The sequence below is a fragment of the Dendroctonus ponderosae genome, unplaced genomic scaffold, assembly GCF_020466585.1.
Source record: "Dendroctonus ponderosae isolate FM_Combo_2020 unplaced genomic scaffold, Dpon_F_20191213v2 Dpon_F_20191213_4, whole genome shotgun sequence".
NCBI classification, from domain to species: Eukaryota; Metazoa; Arthropoda; class Insecta; order Coleoptera; family Curculionidae; genus Dendroctonus; species Dendroctonus ponderosae.
In genome coordinates, this window is record NW_026018611.1 from 16020272 (window position 1) to 16038056 (window position 17785).

At 38.0% G+C, this 17785-nt stretch overlaps 2 protein-coding genes across 7 annotated transcripts in view; one reads left to right on the plus strand and one right to left on the minus strand.

Annotated features, from left to right (window-relative positions):
* LOC109541290 (ankyrin repeat domain-containing protein 12) overlaps positions 1-12508 on the plus strand; it is a 32811-nt gene extending 20303 nt beyond the window's left edge. For all 6 annotated transcript variants that reach the window (XM_019910109.2, XM_019910111.2, XM_019910110.2 and 3 more), the window contains exons 12-13: positions 10439-10634; positions 11804-12508. In XM_019910109.2, coding sequence (XP_019765668.1) covers positions 10439-10634; positions 11804-12039 — 432 coding nt within the window. In that variant the 3' untranslated portion in view covers positions 12040-12508. The remainder of the gene's footprint in view (positions 1-10438; positions 10635-11803) is intronic.
* Positions 12509-16005: 3497 nt separating this feature from the next.
* The window catches only part of LOC109541297 (spindle assembly abnormal protein 6 homolog), a gene marked incomplete in the record, with an annotated part of 5084 nt that continues 3304 nt past the window's right edge, over positions 16006-17785 (minus strand). Inside the window, 1 exon segment of the mRNA XM_048665762.1 lies at positions 16006-16300. Within this exon segment, the coding sequence (XP_048521719.1) occupies positions 16248-16300 (53 nt within the window).

Below are 17785 nucleotides of genomic sequence, written 5' to 3' on the forward strand. Positions count from 1 at the left end.
TTTACAAATCTTACGAAATTTTATTGAGCGGTTTAATGGAGTTTTCAAAAGCAGATTTCGGGCTTTGCTGAGACATCGTGGTTCACTATCACCCACTCAAAGCTGCGAAAATCATTTATAGTTGTGCTATTTTGCATAATGTTGCTATTTATTTTAATAACAACAATTTCCCGGAAGATGAAGTAGTTGAAGATCTTCAAACAGGCATTAAATTAAATACCACCAATAATTGGTTCAGTGAAGGACAAATGACCCGAAATAGAGTTGTCAATAGTTTTTGAAGTATTTATTTTGTTTAATTGCTATTGTTTTTCCTTTCTATGGGTAATGACAAGCCTTGTACGGCGAGAGTTAATTGGGAAATTGACTGCCAGCATTTGTGTAGCCAGAAGTTGGTTCTCCATACTACGTCTTCGAAAGTTGCACATTGCACTCAAATTTTTCAGTTTAATTTTCAATGGCGGATGAGGTTATATTGAAGAGTTTTACGACCCCGTAGTTAAAGCGTATCAAGAGAGACCATCAAAATTCAACACTCTGATGGGAGATTTCAATGCGAAACTGGGACAACGATACGAAGGTCACGAAGCTGCCTTGGGACTGCATGGCTTCGGCGAGAGAAATTAAAGATACACAATGCACTTGGAATTTCTGTCACAGCATAACATGTATGCAATGAACTCCTTTTTCAAGATGCCCCCCAAAGAAAATGGACATGGATGAGCCCTCCGGTGCAATCAGAAACGGGATTGACTACATAATTACGGACAGAAGAGTATCATCAGGGACGTTTCTGTCCTCAACAGCTTTTCAGTGGGAAGTGACCACAGGCTAGTAAGAGCCAAGGTGTGCATAAACATAAAGAATGAGCGGCGCAAAATTATGTCCAAAACTACTAACACAAACAGGAACAGATTAGGAGAGAGTTGCTGGATAGAGACATAACAGGCGAATACGATATAAATAGAATGAACGAAAATTTACACGATTTGACACGATCTCGCCAAAGCTTTTCACGACCCTTCTGGAGTCCGTGTGTAGACGGACCAACTGGGACTCGTCGGGTATCAATGTTGATGGAGAGCGATCGAGTCACTTACGATTTGCATACGTTATAGTCTCAATTACCGACAGAATAAACGATGCGTGTAAAATGCTGGAGGAACTTAATAACGTTTCACGTCTGGTGGGATTGGAAATGAACTTGTCTAAAACCTTGTAATGAGCAATGACCAACCTTGTAATGAGCAATTGCATTATGCTGAACGATACCCCAATAGAACAGGTATCCTCTTATCAATACCCGGGTCATAAAATGAAAGTAAATAGAGACAACCAAACACACGAACTTAACAGGAGAATTGGTTTGACTTGGGCTGCTTATGGAAGACTGAAACATGTTTTTACATCCAAGATACCCGTATGCCTGAAACGGAAGGTTTTTGGCCAGTGTGTTCTCCCGGTCCTGACCTACGGTGCTCAGGCACTGACGCTCACAAAACAGTATCGAAATAAAATCAAAATAGCACAAAGGWAGATGGAGAGAGCGATGTTAGGAGTGTCATTGAGGGACCGGATCGCGAACAATAWAAAAAGACAACGTTTGGCGTGACCGACGCCGTGACGACGATAAACGACTTAAAGTGGGTGAACTGGGCCGGCCACGTGGCAAGAATGTCCGATGGGCGGTGGACAAGGAGGATTGTTTAGTGGAGACCAAGACAGGAAGCGTACCGGAATGGAGGGAGGCCGCCAGCTAGGTGGACGGACGACTTGAAGCCAGTGGAGACAAATTGAATGCAGGCGGCCAAGGACGGAATAAATTGGGCAATGTTGCGGGAGGCTTACGTTCAGCAGTGGACAGGATAAGGGCTGGATGATGATGATGATGATGATGATGATTAACATACTAAGAAAGAATGGAAGGAACCATTTCATTGATTTATTGGAATACATTTTTTCTTAGCGTGACACGAACTTATTTTAAACTAACTACACATTTTGTGTAACAAAAATAAAATGTTTTCCTAAATAGYTTAACTAAATTTCTTTAGCGTCCACAGACTTGTTAAACACATTTCACTCCGACACATTTGTGTTTGCTCCATGTGCCTGTGAAGGTCTGTGAGTGACTTCGTATCTTCCTTTTGTTGATCGCTTGTGCCTGTTTCCTGTCTATCCGTCAGTAGCGTGATGTTCATGTCTTTTCTCGTGTTGGCWATTTGTRTCGTATTGTACCGTGGATGGCCGAGTATCAAACTCTTTCTTCTGCTTCCAACTTTTATTCCACTCGGTATAACTTTAACTACGGAAYAGGAACAAACTAACTTCTAAATTAACGTCAACTTCACAAACAATAATAATTCTGCACCCGGTCGCTCTTGTCACTTCACTTCCTCCCCATGGTTCTCGTCGTCGCTTATATAGATTACTTCAGGTAACCCAGATGCTTCTCGAAATCTCCAGAACAGGTGCGAAACTTCCCGCTTGTCAGTGTCATATTTGACAGCAAATGGGGCTCCCATTTACTGAAATACCATAAATTTCGATCCCCCATTCCAAACGTGAGTACCCCAGGCCATTTCCGTTACAGTATTTATAGCAGCGTATGTCTCAGCTGTGTGTATTTTGGTGTTGTCTGTCAATTGCTGACCGGCCTGACGTCTATGTGTATGCGTTTTCCGCTACGTTGTTGTATGTGTGTGGCTGTTGTTTGCAAGTGTGCCATGTTCGGGCGTGTCTTTGTGTTTTATTGTATGTTTTTTCCCGTCGTCCGTCCTAGTCCTATTAATGTTGTCTTGTTGTTGCCTCAATTCACCAGAGCGGTGTGCCTGCTAGCACCTGTAATTTTGCGGCATCTAGTTGTTGTCTTTGTCTCGTTAGCTTTATGAACCCATATATCGGAGCCATAAAGTATTGCAAGGTTCACGACCCTCTGGAGTATTTTGATTAAAGTCGTTTGGTGGTTCGTCTTCCAAAGTCCATATTTTAAGTCCAAGTTTCACCGTTGTCTCTTCCACTTTGTGTTTGGTCCTGCGTATGTGTTGGTTATAGTTCAATTGTCTGTCTATCGTTATGCCCAGGTATTTGATACTGTCCTGTTGGTCTATCGTGTCATCGTCAATCTTCAGTGTCGGCGCCGTACCCGTATGTTGTCTCGCTGTGTAAACACCATCTCCTGCACGCGTCCCATACGTAAGTTCACTTTTGTTCACTCTTCTTTGCGGGTTCCTCAGTGATACGTATTACCTGGTCGTCCGCAAAGGCTTGTGTATGTACCAGTTTGTCCACGTATTGTATGTTTAAGTCCCTTGTCCTTGATTGGTCGCTCTTCCCGTTTCGTCCATGGTCCGGAACCACCAGCAGCCAGAGTGTTGGGCCGATGCTGGATCCTTGGGGGCAGCCCTTCGTCATGTGGTATGTTGTGTCCGTGGTTGGTATTTTCCGGTCAGTCAGAAAGCTGTCTATCAATCCTGCCAGGTTTCTCGTACTGTTAGTTGTTGCTAACTGGTGCATGATGTTGTCTCGGTTAGTTTCCCTATGGCATCGATTGTACTTCTTCCTTCCCGGAATCCGTACAATCAATACGGTCGCCAATGTTGGCCTGGGTCTCCAGTAAGTACTGTCGTCGTTTGTTCCGTATTTTATCCAGCAGCTTTCCACGTGTCGGTTGTATGGAGATGGGCCTCGGATTTCCATCTTTTTTCGGTATCCAGGCGAGCCGGCATCGTTTCTAACAAGCGGGGAACGTGCTCTCTTCCAGACACCTGTTGTAGAGTCSCGTCAGGTTGTCTTCCGTGCGTTAATGACGCGGATTGGCWATCCCTTGCCTCTGTTATCAGGTTATCACATATGCAATTTCCATTTCCAGTCGAGTAGCTGCCACATCAACCTCTGTAATCTGTGGTAGCGACCATTGAACATTACCCAGTCCTGACYCAGTGTGTTTAGTGTACGAATCTTAAATTGAAATCCTGCACTTAAATTCAAAACTAGTGTAGTTTTCTCTTCCMTGTTTTCTATATCATAGTTCTTATACGAGTCAGTTTGGTTTCTATTACGTAAGAGCGCAGTTGAAAATATTATGTTTGGCCATAGTAATAAAAGGAGGAAAAAGACTTGCTTACTTATAAATTGAAATTGCTTACTATAAGCAAGTTTTAAGGGAACAGAAATATAGGATTGTAGGGGAAATAAAGTAAAAAAGTACTCGGAAAGTAATTTACATTGTCAAGTTCAGTTTAGTGGATATTTATTAGGAATTTACATTATGATACAGGGTGATTCAAAATTGGCGTCATTCCTCTGGAGGTTGCCTGGAGCTGTTATACGAATACAGAAAAAATAGAAAAATAAATTAATTGTTATTAAAAACTGAGAAATTTGCAAAAAACCTATATCAGAAATACGGCAGCAATGTTTTTCAAGGTTATCTGCCTAATTATCATTAACATTATGCAAAAACCTGTTGCTTCGTAATTATTTAAAACTCCGGTAACCATGGAATTATACAGAGCGACAATAAGATAGACAAGGATAAACGGAAATTCAACAAGATTTGTTGACTGCGGAACGTACTTTCGAAATGTCAACCTGCTCTCATAACCTCGAATTGGTTGAATGGTTAACTCCAAACAAGCTAGTGTCTGTGTAATTTCCTTATTATCCACTCTTATCAAGCAGCTTCTCGTATTCAGTTAATTAACTCCTGCTCCATTTGTTCATGTGTGTGCTCCTTGTACTGTGTGTATCGTACAAGCGTGGTAGAAATGTAGCCCTTCCTCGGTATTTATTTGGTGCTTGGGAAAGTGTCAGTTATTGCGCTCTGAGTACCCCTGAAAGGCCCAGATACTTGTTCCTCTGTGCCTGGAACCCGAACATCGATTGCCGTCCACTGTCTTCTTGGAACCACTCTCCTCGTCCTTTGATGGAGTGAGGTCTTTCAGCTTCTGATATGATACTGTAGTACTTCCCCTGAACTAATCGCATATTCGCAAATTTGTGAAAGGAAAGTTAAAGTAAGTCACAGTTTGACAAATTATTGTTATTATTGACAAGGGCTATCCACCTGTAACTATCTGTTAATGACAAAAACCATCATTGCCGCTGTGCCTTTTCATCAAAAATTGTACAAGAKAACTTTTTTGATATAAAAATTTTTYGTAATTTGAAGCAAAGATGGTWATTTTTCTTTTTKAATGCTTAAGTATTCCAATATGCTACCAATTAAACATGGAACAATTTCAAAATAATGCTTAATAATAAAGTTRAAATTCGATCTTCAACTGTTAATATCTTCTACAAATTWGCGAAAAAAAATGTTTCTMTATTTTTCTCGTACTCCCCAAGCGAGMCTCTATCACCCCTTAAAAGGAATGACGCCAATTTTCAATCACCCTGTATTTTCATTACTATACTTWTATTMTATGTCTTCCTATAAAGTGAAGTYAAGCAAAATGTGTCTATMAGAAACTTTGAAYTGACTGAATTGAAATCAATTATTACCAAACAGATCCTTTACCTACACCAGACGCAAAAACACAATGTAAATGGCAACGGTGTATTTAAGCCGARATGTGGTATCCTTCAGCTCGTGTTAGATGTCGACCATCTAAGTTTTCGTTTGTTATGGGGGCATCTATAAGGTGACAAAGGTTCGGAGAACTTGTTTTAATCATAACTTTTTTATTAAACATCAAAATTATACACTCGAAAGCCAACAAAATTATCTCCAAAATACATAAAGAACTATTCGAAATGGCCACCTTCAGCCGCCATACAGGCCTGTAGATGCTTGCGGAAATTTTTGACGATGGTCGCAGTGTTTTTTTGAGATTTCCCCCACGCCTGTTGGAGAGAACGCGAACGAGGGACTCGGCGGTGTTTTGTGGTTTGTAGCKCAGGCTTTTTGCTCCAGGATCGACCAAATTGCGAAGTCCATCGGATTCTGGTCGGGCGAGTCGGACGGCCACAAAGTCTTGTCMCAGGCGGCGATTTTTGCTTGTTGATTTTTGCAAAAATCCATGGTCGACCTCGCAKAATGAGCCGGCACTCAGTTAAGTTAAAGTGTTGTCGGCTCCAGGGGATGACGTCCTTCAAAATWCGTTTTTTGTAGACTTAGGCGTTGATCTTGACACCGCTCCCGACAAATACCAGCGGCGTCTTCCCGTTTTTCGAAATTCTCGTCTACATCATGACGGATTTCGGAAAGTGGCGTCGCTGAATTCGGTTTTTTCCTACAAAATCTTTGTTGGTCTGAAAGAGCAGAACATTCTGAGCAATACCGATCTGGCGATTGACGACTGATGTGCTCAATTGTGAACACCCTTTCGTCCGTGAACAAAATCGACCCGAAATATTTTTTCGAGGAGTTTATATTTTTTTTCGAATTTCGAAATATTTTTTCGAGATACGCATTCTTGAGTTGTGCTCGCTTCATTCGCTCATCCAAGTAATGACCTCTTACGAGCTTGTAGCTGCGAAGTTTTAGGCCTTTCCTGACCATTTTTCTGACCGCCTCTCTGTTAATGCCCACCTCCTTGGCCAGTTTTCWTATKKACTTTCCAGGATTCCGGCGAGTTCATTCGACACCTCAGTCTGTTTAGGTTCTCCGGGGTCGTTGCGATGGTCGGTCTTCTGCTTCGAGGCCTATCCGCTGTCGCGCYCAACTCCTCGTACCGTTTAATGGTTTTGTAGRTCGTGCTTCTKGGAATACAGAGGAGTTTCGTGATGTCAGCCGGCGACTTTACCGATTCGAACAATTTTAGGACGGCAACACGGTTTGTTTCACGGCTCATGGCGAAAAACGTAAAAACAATTTAACATAGGAAACAAACCTAACTTGAAACAACACACAAATGTCAAAAACACTATTGCCATTTAATTTAAAAAATTTGTCTCCGAACTTTTGTGTCACTGTATACAGGGTGTACAGTGACTGTGGTAAGAAGATGCATTCCTTGCAGGGGGTGATCGTGCAATTAATTTTGGATATATTTCGTTAATAGACCAGGTTCCGAAAACCATTAATTTCCGATCTACAGGGTGTTAAAGTTTTAATTAAAAAAATGTTATTTATTAATATTTCGGAAACCGCTTGGAATATTATAATGAAATTTGACAGGCTTAGGCAACTAAGAACAATATACGGTTTGCGATCAAAATGTTGTTTCTATCTTTTCCAGTGGCGTGGGTACAGGCACGTCTGTAGATAATTTTAAATAAAAAATGTTACGCCACCGATTTTTCTAAAAATAAGTAATATTTGTCAAGTTCCTGTTCAATTTGAAAGAGAAAAGGTATCTTGACTTTTTTCTACGACGTCCCGTTTGCGAATAAACAAATTAAAATCGGGTTTTATTAAAAAGTTGGCCCTGCACTAGTTTTTGTCACTGATTGACAAAAGTAATAATTGCTGTCATTTCGAGTGTCTGAGTATCTTTAGTTGTCACCTTYTTTTTGCGATTTATGTAATTTCGAGTAAGTTCACATAAGTTGAAAACTTTATTCCAAACTTCCAAATATCCGTGTCTTTGCAAACACCTATCGAAGGTCAGTGAGTCAGGAAAAGTACAAGGAAGGCAAATTCGCGTAGCAGCTCCAGCATGTTACGGCACCACTATCGAAGAAGTAATTCTAAGAGTTTTCCAAGAAGATCCGACGACAAGCGACAGTCTTATAATGTCACAGTGGAAAGTTCGGGAGACACTGAACAAAGAGAAACTACATCCCTACCATTAAACTCCGATTCAAGACTTGCTTGAAGAAGATCCTTTAAGCAGAAGGTGCTTCTGCCGATTTATGTTAAACGCTGATACGGAGAACTCAACTTTTCTCAGTAGAATTGTGTGGACCGATGAATCACATTTTAATCGAGAGGGGATTACCAACTACCATAATGCTCATTACTGGACCAAGGAAAATCCCTGTTTAAGGTCGAACCGTAATTACCAAAGACGGTTCAGTGCTAATGTTTGGTGTGGTGTAATAAACGATCAAATAATCGGTCCACATTTTCTGCTAGACATCTTAAACGGGCAAAGATACGAAGACTTTCTTATTAATCACCTGCCACCACTACTGGAAAATGGGCCGCTAAATCTTCGTCAGAACCTGATCTTCCAGCATGGCGGATGTCCTGCACATTATCGGCAAACTGTAAGGGAGTACCTTGATCAGTGTTTTCCTAATCGATGGATGGGGAGAGGAGGCTCCCATATCATGGCCTGCTAGAAGCCCAGATCTTACTCCGTTAGACTTTCACATATGAGGTAGGATGAAGGAGTTGGTTTATGCCAGAGAAGTGCATACAAGGGAGGAATTAATACAGCGCATTACAGATGCCGCTATTACACTTAGACAGACATTTTCAGGCCAGGGTAACTCGGACAGAAATAAGAAGGCGGCACATGCATGCGTTAGAAGAAAGGGGCTTCATTTTGAGCAAGATCTTAAGTAGTTAAGAATTAATGAATAACATAATTTTTTTCCCGTCTCAAAGTAAGCTTGGTGCTCATTTCAATACTAAGAATAAGTAAAATTTTAATTAACAGGTAAATTAATCTGATAGGTAAAAAACAAATAAAGAAACTCTAAGACTGATATTAACTGCGGCTAGTAATAGTTTTTGTAATACAATTGATACAATCTAACTGCGCAAATTTTGTTGTCTATACTAAACCCTACTTAACTGCAACCCAATTAAGCTATGCAATAAATAGATTTTAATTTGTTTACTCGCAAACGGGACGTCGTAGAAAAAATTCAAAATACCTTCTCTCTTCCAAATTGAACAGGAACTTGAAAAATATTATTTATTTTTAGAAAAATCGGTGGTGTTACTTTTTCTATTTAAAATTATCTACAGACGTGCTTGTATCCATGCCACTGGAAAAATCTGTATTGTTCTTAGTTGCCTACGACTGTCAAATTTCATTGTAATAGTCCAAACGGTTTCCGAAATATTAATAAATAACATTTTTTTTATTAAAACTTTAACACCCTGTAGATCGGAAACTGATAGTTTTCAGAACCTGGTCTATTAACGAAATATATCCAAAATTACTTGCACGATCACCCCCTGCAAGGAATGCATCTACTTACCAAACACCCTGTATATCTCTCGGAACTACTAGAATCTGAATGATGTACTCTGACACTTTTGCCTGGTTGGACCACTAATTTAGTTCGCTATTTGCTTCGCATGGTGGGAGTATTTTTTTGTGAATATCTGGTCATTTAAATAATCTCCGAGGATATTTTCCATTTCACCGTATGGCAATCTTTCAGTGGGCAGGTTATCCAATACACGACTTGAATTAAATGGTACTCGTTGCCTCAAAAGATGATTCAATACATTTCTTTACTGCGCATTGATAGTTTTAGTTTCGCCGTTGGTTTACGATGGTGTGTCGATTTCTTTTCCCCCAGAGTCTTTGGGACATGGGACCCTGACTTTAGGGAGATGTTGTGAGCATACATAATAGCACATTTAATTAATGTAGATTATTCCCTAAGATTTAGCACTGTTTGGCCACCACGGGATCTGCCATGTCGCCCATAATACCGGTTGTTTATTGTTCCATAAAGATTTTTCACTTTGTTCAAGGCTGCTTCTTCCAGTTCTCCTTCGTAGTTTCTGTAGCGCCGAGCAACCAGTTTTCTTTTGTATGTTATTGACGGTTTGACTGTAAAATTATGCAATTAAAATTAAATTCACACAATAACTCTAAAGGTAACTGAAGAAAAAATAATTAAAATAATCTAGTAATTGCTTAATCTGGAAAATAGGAATAGAGTTTTGTTCGATTACACCCTTAGTTGTTAATCAACTTAAGTTGATTGATTGATTATTAAGTTAACCCCATACTTCCAAATTAACATTTTAGACGACATTGGAAAATAAATAAAAGGCATATTAAGGTGATGTCATGCTAAGTTCATCCTAAACGTAGATTTACATCGAAAAGTTAATACCAATGAATACTCACTAATACAGGGTCCGGCAATGAAACGGGTAGATTTGGGGGTGGGGTTGGCAGAACGTCACAATGTGGTTGGGACGAAAGGCACCTTTGATCATGTGTGGCATGACCTACCATTAGTTTACAATGGATCGTTGGTAATAATTGGTCCATATTTTTAAGTATATTCTTAAGTCTTCCCGTTTTATTCCCAATTTTAAGCTTATGATTTGACGTGGAATGTTCTTACCACTTGCAGTGAAAATTTAAAATAGAAAACAAAATTTCATCACTCCGTCTGAGTGTTCTCTATACGATCTCAATACAAGCTCAGTGCAGTCATCTTAAAGATATTAGTAATTTGAGTGCCAAATTCAAATAAAGCCGGATTAGATAATGTGAACAATGTCACCCCGCAAGATCAAAGTAACTGCATTTTACGGTATATGAAATGAATAACCAAAGAACACTTTCAGCATGTAATTGAAAAGGAGAAGCTGGTGCTTGCGGTTGAGCAAGAAATTTTGAGGGTCCATGGACGAGCTGCAAGGGCATTGGCAAATCAATCCCTTCCATTTTCGGTATCTACGGTTCTTAGGGATGAAGAAATATATAATCTGATTACCCCGGAACAGGAAGAAAAAGATCGCAACGCTCGACCCAGATATAATGGCAAGTACTTTCTATTCACATGGAAAAGTATAGATAAATTTATCGTTTACTTTCTTGGTATTACTTAAGCCTGTGTCCCATGCATCCGTTTGCACGATGATGGGAAAGTGTTTCTATTGGTTGGGTGATCTGTCAGTTCGTCCGTCGTACCAAGTTGACAAATGTTGAATTCTTTACACGATGACTGTATGGTTTTTAACCTCACATTCATTGTTTACCTATTAGATTTGATGTTGAATTTATTGTAAGTTTTAAGAATAGAAACGAAATTTTCACGACAAGATGGGATCAACAAAGTGCTTCTGTTTTCATCATTATTTAAAATCACAAAGATTTTGGGTTTCAGATCATATTTCATATCATAAACTAAACGAATGGTCCAGATGAGTGTTTTTTTTTATTGATTTGGACCGATTCCTGACTGGTACCCGAGAATCTCACAACTGCAGTCTTGTCGCCGTTACACCGTTTATCAGGACATTTTTCACTGATATTGTAGGTACTCTCAAAATATATCTATGTTCCGACTCAATTTTACTTCCATCTCCTTGGATATATATTGATTGAATTGAATCAACTTTTTTCCGAAACCTTATATGAATGCCGGAACATTGACGAAAACAAACAAGTAAAATTAAATTTTTGAACATTAATTTCATAATAATGTTCAAAACGCACTTAATTTTTTCGAAAATCGTAAAAAGTTGAGACATGTGCTTTAGTTATATCTACGATTTAATACTTGACTTAACGTTAATCGTTGAACGGTTTTGTTATTACATATACACCCAATAAATAAATTATATTTAATATAATTAAATATATACCTCCATTCTAAAGCAATGTTGCCGAATCATTTTGCTTTCTATCAGAATATTCAATACATATATTTCTAAACATTCTTTGGAACATAAATTCATGTACGACCTGACATTTTTGTTTATCAACCGTAGAACTGAACTCGAGGTCTTCTTACTTCGGTATGGTAAGGATATAATTGTGAATCTGGCAAGCATGGTTATCATTGGTTATCGTATACATGGGACAGCTAGAAATCTCTGACCAATAGAAACACTTTCGCACCATCGTATGTACAAACGGATACATGGGACACATGCTTTATCCTCCTCGTCATATCCCGCCTAAAATTGCCATTTTGGTCTTTTCAGGGCGTTTATTTTTAAGTTGGTTGCAAGATGTCGATGATAAGTGGGAAAAGATTAAGGAGCACATGCTGGTTCGTCATCATAATGAAGCGGATTCCTTGAGAGCAGTTCAAAAAATGAACTGGGAATGGAAACTTAAAGAATTAAGTCTAGGCGACAAAAAACTAACACCGAAAATTGACGAATTGCATGTTCCTGAAGTACATGTAAGCGATGATTTCGACCTTCTACCAACATAAAATGTTAATCATTCAATAATTGAATGATTGATATTTTAGTTATTAGAGTAGCAATGGTGAGTATTGTAAGCCATTTGGTTATTCTTTGTACCGTTCTTTAATATTATTTGGCAGCAACCAGTACTGGATTTGTGTTAATTTATTATTTTAAAATCAATAAGTATTGGTTAAGAGCGATAAAACGGAATTAAAGTTGTTTTCTTATTTCGTTAGCATTTAATATCACGTATTTTAAAATATCATAATATACAATTATGTATCACAAAGTATCGTGTAGAAATGTCTCATGTAGTTTTATATAACATTGCATATAAATGGCTCAGAATGGAAATCGTTGATCAGCGACCTACTTACTACTTGTGGAAGTAAGTTGGTTGGATGAAAAAACATACACGCACCGAAGCAACTTCCTATCGCCCAAATTGAGATAATGTTCACAAATAAATTTTTTTAAAAATATCAATCCAAACCCGTTTTTCAATAACATTCCATCATTGACACCTATACCTACTATACGTATACCAACATCACAGAAACAAAAAATACAGGGTGATTCAAAATTGGCGTATTTGAACGATATTGCTTTGTTTCGTCGGCTAATCACTTGAGCCTCCGAACAAATGGTCCCCATGTTGCTTCGACACCTGCTTCCAGAATTATAGTGTTTGGTAGGCTTGGCGTCTCACTGACTTCGAAGAGCTGATCGAGATTGCCACTGAAGGCGACAACAACCTGGAAAAAATGACAGGAAAAACCCCACTCACGACGAACCCCCTGCCCATTGTACCTCAAGCACCCGGCGCCTCTCAGCATATGCAGGGACAGGGTCGTGATTCCATTCCGGAAGATAATCTCCGGAGCAACTCGAGCGAATGGAGAGGGATCTACTCCACCCAAAGAAAAAAAGTTATACAAAACTAGTAATTTAAAGAAAATTAACCAACTAAAACCAGAAAAAGGTAACGAATTGTTTTCTAAACATATACATATAGGTACGCTCTGTTAACCGTTGAATCTAAATGTAAAATAGGATGTTTTCAATGTATCAAAAATTCCTACAAACTGAACATTAAAAGATTAAATCAGTTTATTCTATCTATCTTTTGCTATTTTGTTAAATATTTAATAAACAAATTCAGCTAAAATTCAAATTATTCATGAATCTCTAAAACGCAATCCTATTGGTTGTGACATCTCTGGTTATATAAATGGCGGATTGTTTACGTTCTATGCATACTGTTTAGTTGTGTGGTGGTGTTTCATTAATTATTTTGTGGATTTAAACAATTTACCATGTGTACATATTTTTATGGTTACCGAATTTTTAAAAAACGACGAACGTCAAGCGTACGAAGCAAAAATTCGTAAATTYATTATTAGTTACTCTCTCCTTAATAGACCAGTCTGTCTGTATTGGTTTAAATTAGGTAAATATTATATAMAATTTCACTTATCCCACTTAACCTATCCTATGCACATGGCTGCTTTAAAAGTAAAATGAACTCTTAAATTTGTATTTTGGGCATCACGAGAACAATATGGTGATATCGGATATGTGGAATTGAATCGCGAGGATTCTTTGTGCACTGTACAAGGTAGAATTTGCCCAGAACACAGAGTACGATCGAATGCATATTCTGTCTGCCTCATCATTAGCTTTTTGTTTGTACTTTCGAACATCACGTCTATCTGCTTTGAACCATAAAACTTTACGTGCATAATCATGGGGAACGGTTAGAAAGAGTTTGTTTAGAGCACTTATTGAGGTATTCTTGCATCCTGGCACAAAACACCACTTATTTTGTGATCCATACATGTCACTATTTTCCATTATGCAAGATAATAATAATCAATAAAATAATGATAATCACAATAATTTAAATAATAAAACAAAGCTGCGAAAACAACAAAATAAACACGAGACACTTTGTTGATATGACTTGTTGCGTCACAATCGGGATAGGCAACCGACGATACGAATTCGGCGTTTTTGGCGGAAAACATCTGATTTGAATTTAAATTTGCTTTCAAATTATTATGGACTTTTTTTTGCAAAAAAAATGATGTCAGTGTAATGTTTGCCATAACTACTTTCTATATATCATATCAACATTAAAAAATGTGAAAACACCCTATTGTTTCCTCGCATAATGAAACTCGAGAAATTCTTATACTGATGGGTATTGTAACGAAGGTTACTAAATTTTTCTTCCTGTCCGGTTAATTAACGCCAGCACCAGGTGAATGGTCGTTTTCAAGAACCCCCGTAAACGGATATTTATTTACTTATTAAATAGTATTTTACAATTGTATCGATATCTCGCACGTACACCACAAAATTTCGAGAACGATTCTCACCAAAAAGGGCTCCCACTACCAGCTAAGGTGAGAAACGTTATTTCAGGAGACGCCCAGTCCATTTTCGGTCACTTTTTCCTGTCCTACCCGACCGACTCTTCTTTCCTGCCCCACCGATTTTTTCGCCGAGTATTCATCAGCACCGATCCCGGCCAAGTCGTATTAACACCACGAGTTGCCCGATTCGCAGTAAAGAAGGTACAGTGCGTAGACCATTTCCGACATTTCTTCCAGTGTAAGAAGCCATAGGGCGATTTGATGTGTCTTAAGGACATTCCTTTATTACGAAACCAGTGAAAGTTGTAATTTCTGGTTCATCTGCAATCTGTCGTGTTTCCCCATCATTCCATCCCCAATAAGCGATGTTTTGCACCGTCTGCAGTAATTTTGCTACACCGTGTTTGTGACCGATGGTCTTCATTCTGGCCATTTCGTCAGGCATGGGCTCAGAATGTCCAGCTGGCCCTCGGACCATCGTTACTTCGAGAACCTAGCGTGTGTGTGACCACTGGTGGCCATCCTGGACTTGTGCTTCCGGCCAATTCGCCAGGCCTGGACTCAAGGTTTCCGTCTGGTTCACAAATCGCCGCTGTTTCTGAGAGGTCAATGTGTTTTGGGACCGTAAGCTGTCATTGCGAATAGTGATATGATAGTCATAAATACAAGAAAGGAGAGGTCAAAGCTAATAAGGAAAACAACGTCTAGAAAATCATTAACAACACAAAGCGCAGACCAATACGTACAACTCCTTAATTCTCGTCTATCACGAATGCTGACAAATGAAGAGGATATAGACATTGAGGAAACAAACAAACAAATAATAACAGCAATGAAAGAAGCGGAAAACATGTGCAAGCAATCGTTTGGAGTTGCAAAGGAGGAGAAGTTGAGTTATAGTACTAAGAAGTTGGTGAAAAAAAGAAGAAATCTAACAGACAAACATCAAAACAATGCCACTCAGCTAAGAGAAATCAACAAAGAAATATTAAAGGCTATCCGAAGATCTGCAAGGCCACAATAAACAGAGGAAATAACTAGGATGATAGAGGAGAAAACAGGAGAATGAAAGTGCTTAGGAAAAAATTGTCAGAGGGTAAAAAGCAATTAAGTCAGATAATTGACAACAAGAACGGACAAACCACCACAAATAAGCGAGACATCCTGCTAATCGTGATAAGCTTCTATGTGGAACTTTGTAAGAAAACTACAACAGAAATTGGCGTAGGCATTTCAGTGATACAAAACCAGGGATCAGAAGACATCCCAGAAGTAACTCAACACGAAATAAACAACTGCTTAAAAGACATGAAAAACAATAAATCGCCAGGAGATGACGAAATTAGCACCGAAAATATAAAACTAGCAGGACCAACATTTCTAAAAATACTGTGTAAACTATACAATGCTTGGTTAAGTTGGTGTTTTAAGTTTTGAAACAAAAATACCTCTACTTTCTCCACATTCATCTATACCAGCGAAATAAAAGACCATTACAGAAGTTTCTAATCGATTCATCCACCAATGATCAATATCCCTGTAATCAAAAACAATAGCGTTTTTGAAGTAGATTTTGAACGTATTATGAATTAGCATATTATTGAAATAATATTATTTCAAAAAGTAATTTACTAATAAATCAGCTTACAGTTCGATATACATTTACATCTATATTAAAAATTCGAAAATATAAATATATAAATAATGAAGTACAACTCGAAAATAAACCAAAACAAAGTCTTCTCAAACCTGCAGATCTAAAGAAACTAATCACAATTCTACTTTTGTTGTCAAATTTAAGCACAAAAGTTTTGGGTTATACGTAATCCACTTTCCTTTCAAGACCTTGGCTTCTATTTCGGGCTGAAATATTTTTCTCCCACTTTCTGAGTCAAAATAGCATTAACTGAAACATATAAAAGTTATAGCATTACAGCCGAATATAATACCATTGAAAAATACTGTTTTATAAAGAATGTATGAAATTATTATTAAAATCCTAAAATAGTCGCTAAGGAGGGAAAAATAAATACATTAAAAAAACATTTTTTTGTCAGAAAAATCCCCTTTCGGTTATGTTAAAATAGGTTGCTACTAGCAATCCTGAACAAATTCTACACATTTATATTTGTCACTTATACTGTGTATATTCTCCATTTACTTCATGTTTCCATCTAAGTGGCTCTTTTGACGTCGTCATACATTTTGTTTTGTCTGTTGAGATTATCATGTTATATTTTTTTACTGTTGTGTTGAAAATGTGAAGTAATCTCTGCAGATCGTTTTCATCTTCCGCAACTATTACGGCGTCGTCCGCGTAGCAGAGTATTTTTATTTCAATATAGTCCAGATGATACCCGTTGCCAAGTCGTACTTTTTTTTATTATTTCATCCATAATAACATTGAAGAGCAATGGGCTCAGTGAATCTCCTTGTCGGATTCCACTATTATTAGGTATGTCACCCGTCAAGTTTCCATTAATGCGGGCCTAAACTTTGGTGCCGTGGTAAATGTCTTCTATGGTTTGGATTATATTGATGGGTATGTCTCTTTTGTATAACACGTGTACTATATCATCTATTTTTACACGATCAAATGCTTTTTTCAGGGTAATAAAGCATAGAAAGGCCGGTTTATTATATTCTATGGAATTTTCTGCTATCTGTCTCAGTACAAATACAGCATCCACACATGATTTTCCAGATCTGAAACCCTGTTGTTCACCTGAGAGTGAAATAATAGAGTTAAGCTTATTAGTAATAACCTTGGTAATTAGTTTATGTGCAGTATCTAGCTAGTTCATGTCTCTATAGTTTGGTGGTTCCTGTTTGTCTCCTTTTTTAAACATTCAAATTGTTGAACTTTTTTTCCATCTGTCAGGGATTCTGCATTGGGTTAGAATGATCTGAAGAAGATTTGATAGTATTTATGTTCGTTTTCCATCTCCGTATTTTAGTAATTCAATCTGGAGCCCGTCTTGTCCTTGGGATTTTCTATTTTTTAATGATATCAAGGCTGTTTCAACTTCAATCATAGTAACTTCTACATGTTGTCGTATATACAGGGTGATTTAAAATTGGCGTCATTCCTTTTAAGGGGTGATAGAGGCTCACTTGGGGAGTACGAGAAAAATATTGAATTTTTTTCAAAAATTTCTAGAAGATATCTAGTTGAAGATCGAATTTCAACTTTGTTATTAAGCATTATTTTCAAATTGTTCCATGTTTAATTGGTAGCACATTGGAATACTTAAGCATTCAAAAAGAAAAATAACCATCCCTGCTTCAAATTACGAAAATTTTTGATATCAATAAAGTTCTCTTCTACAATTTTGTGATAAAAAATCACAGCGGCAATGATGTTTTCTGTCATTAACAGATAGTTACAGGT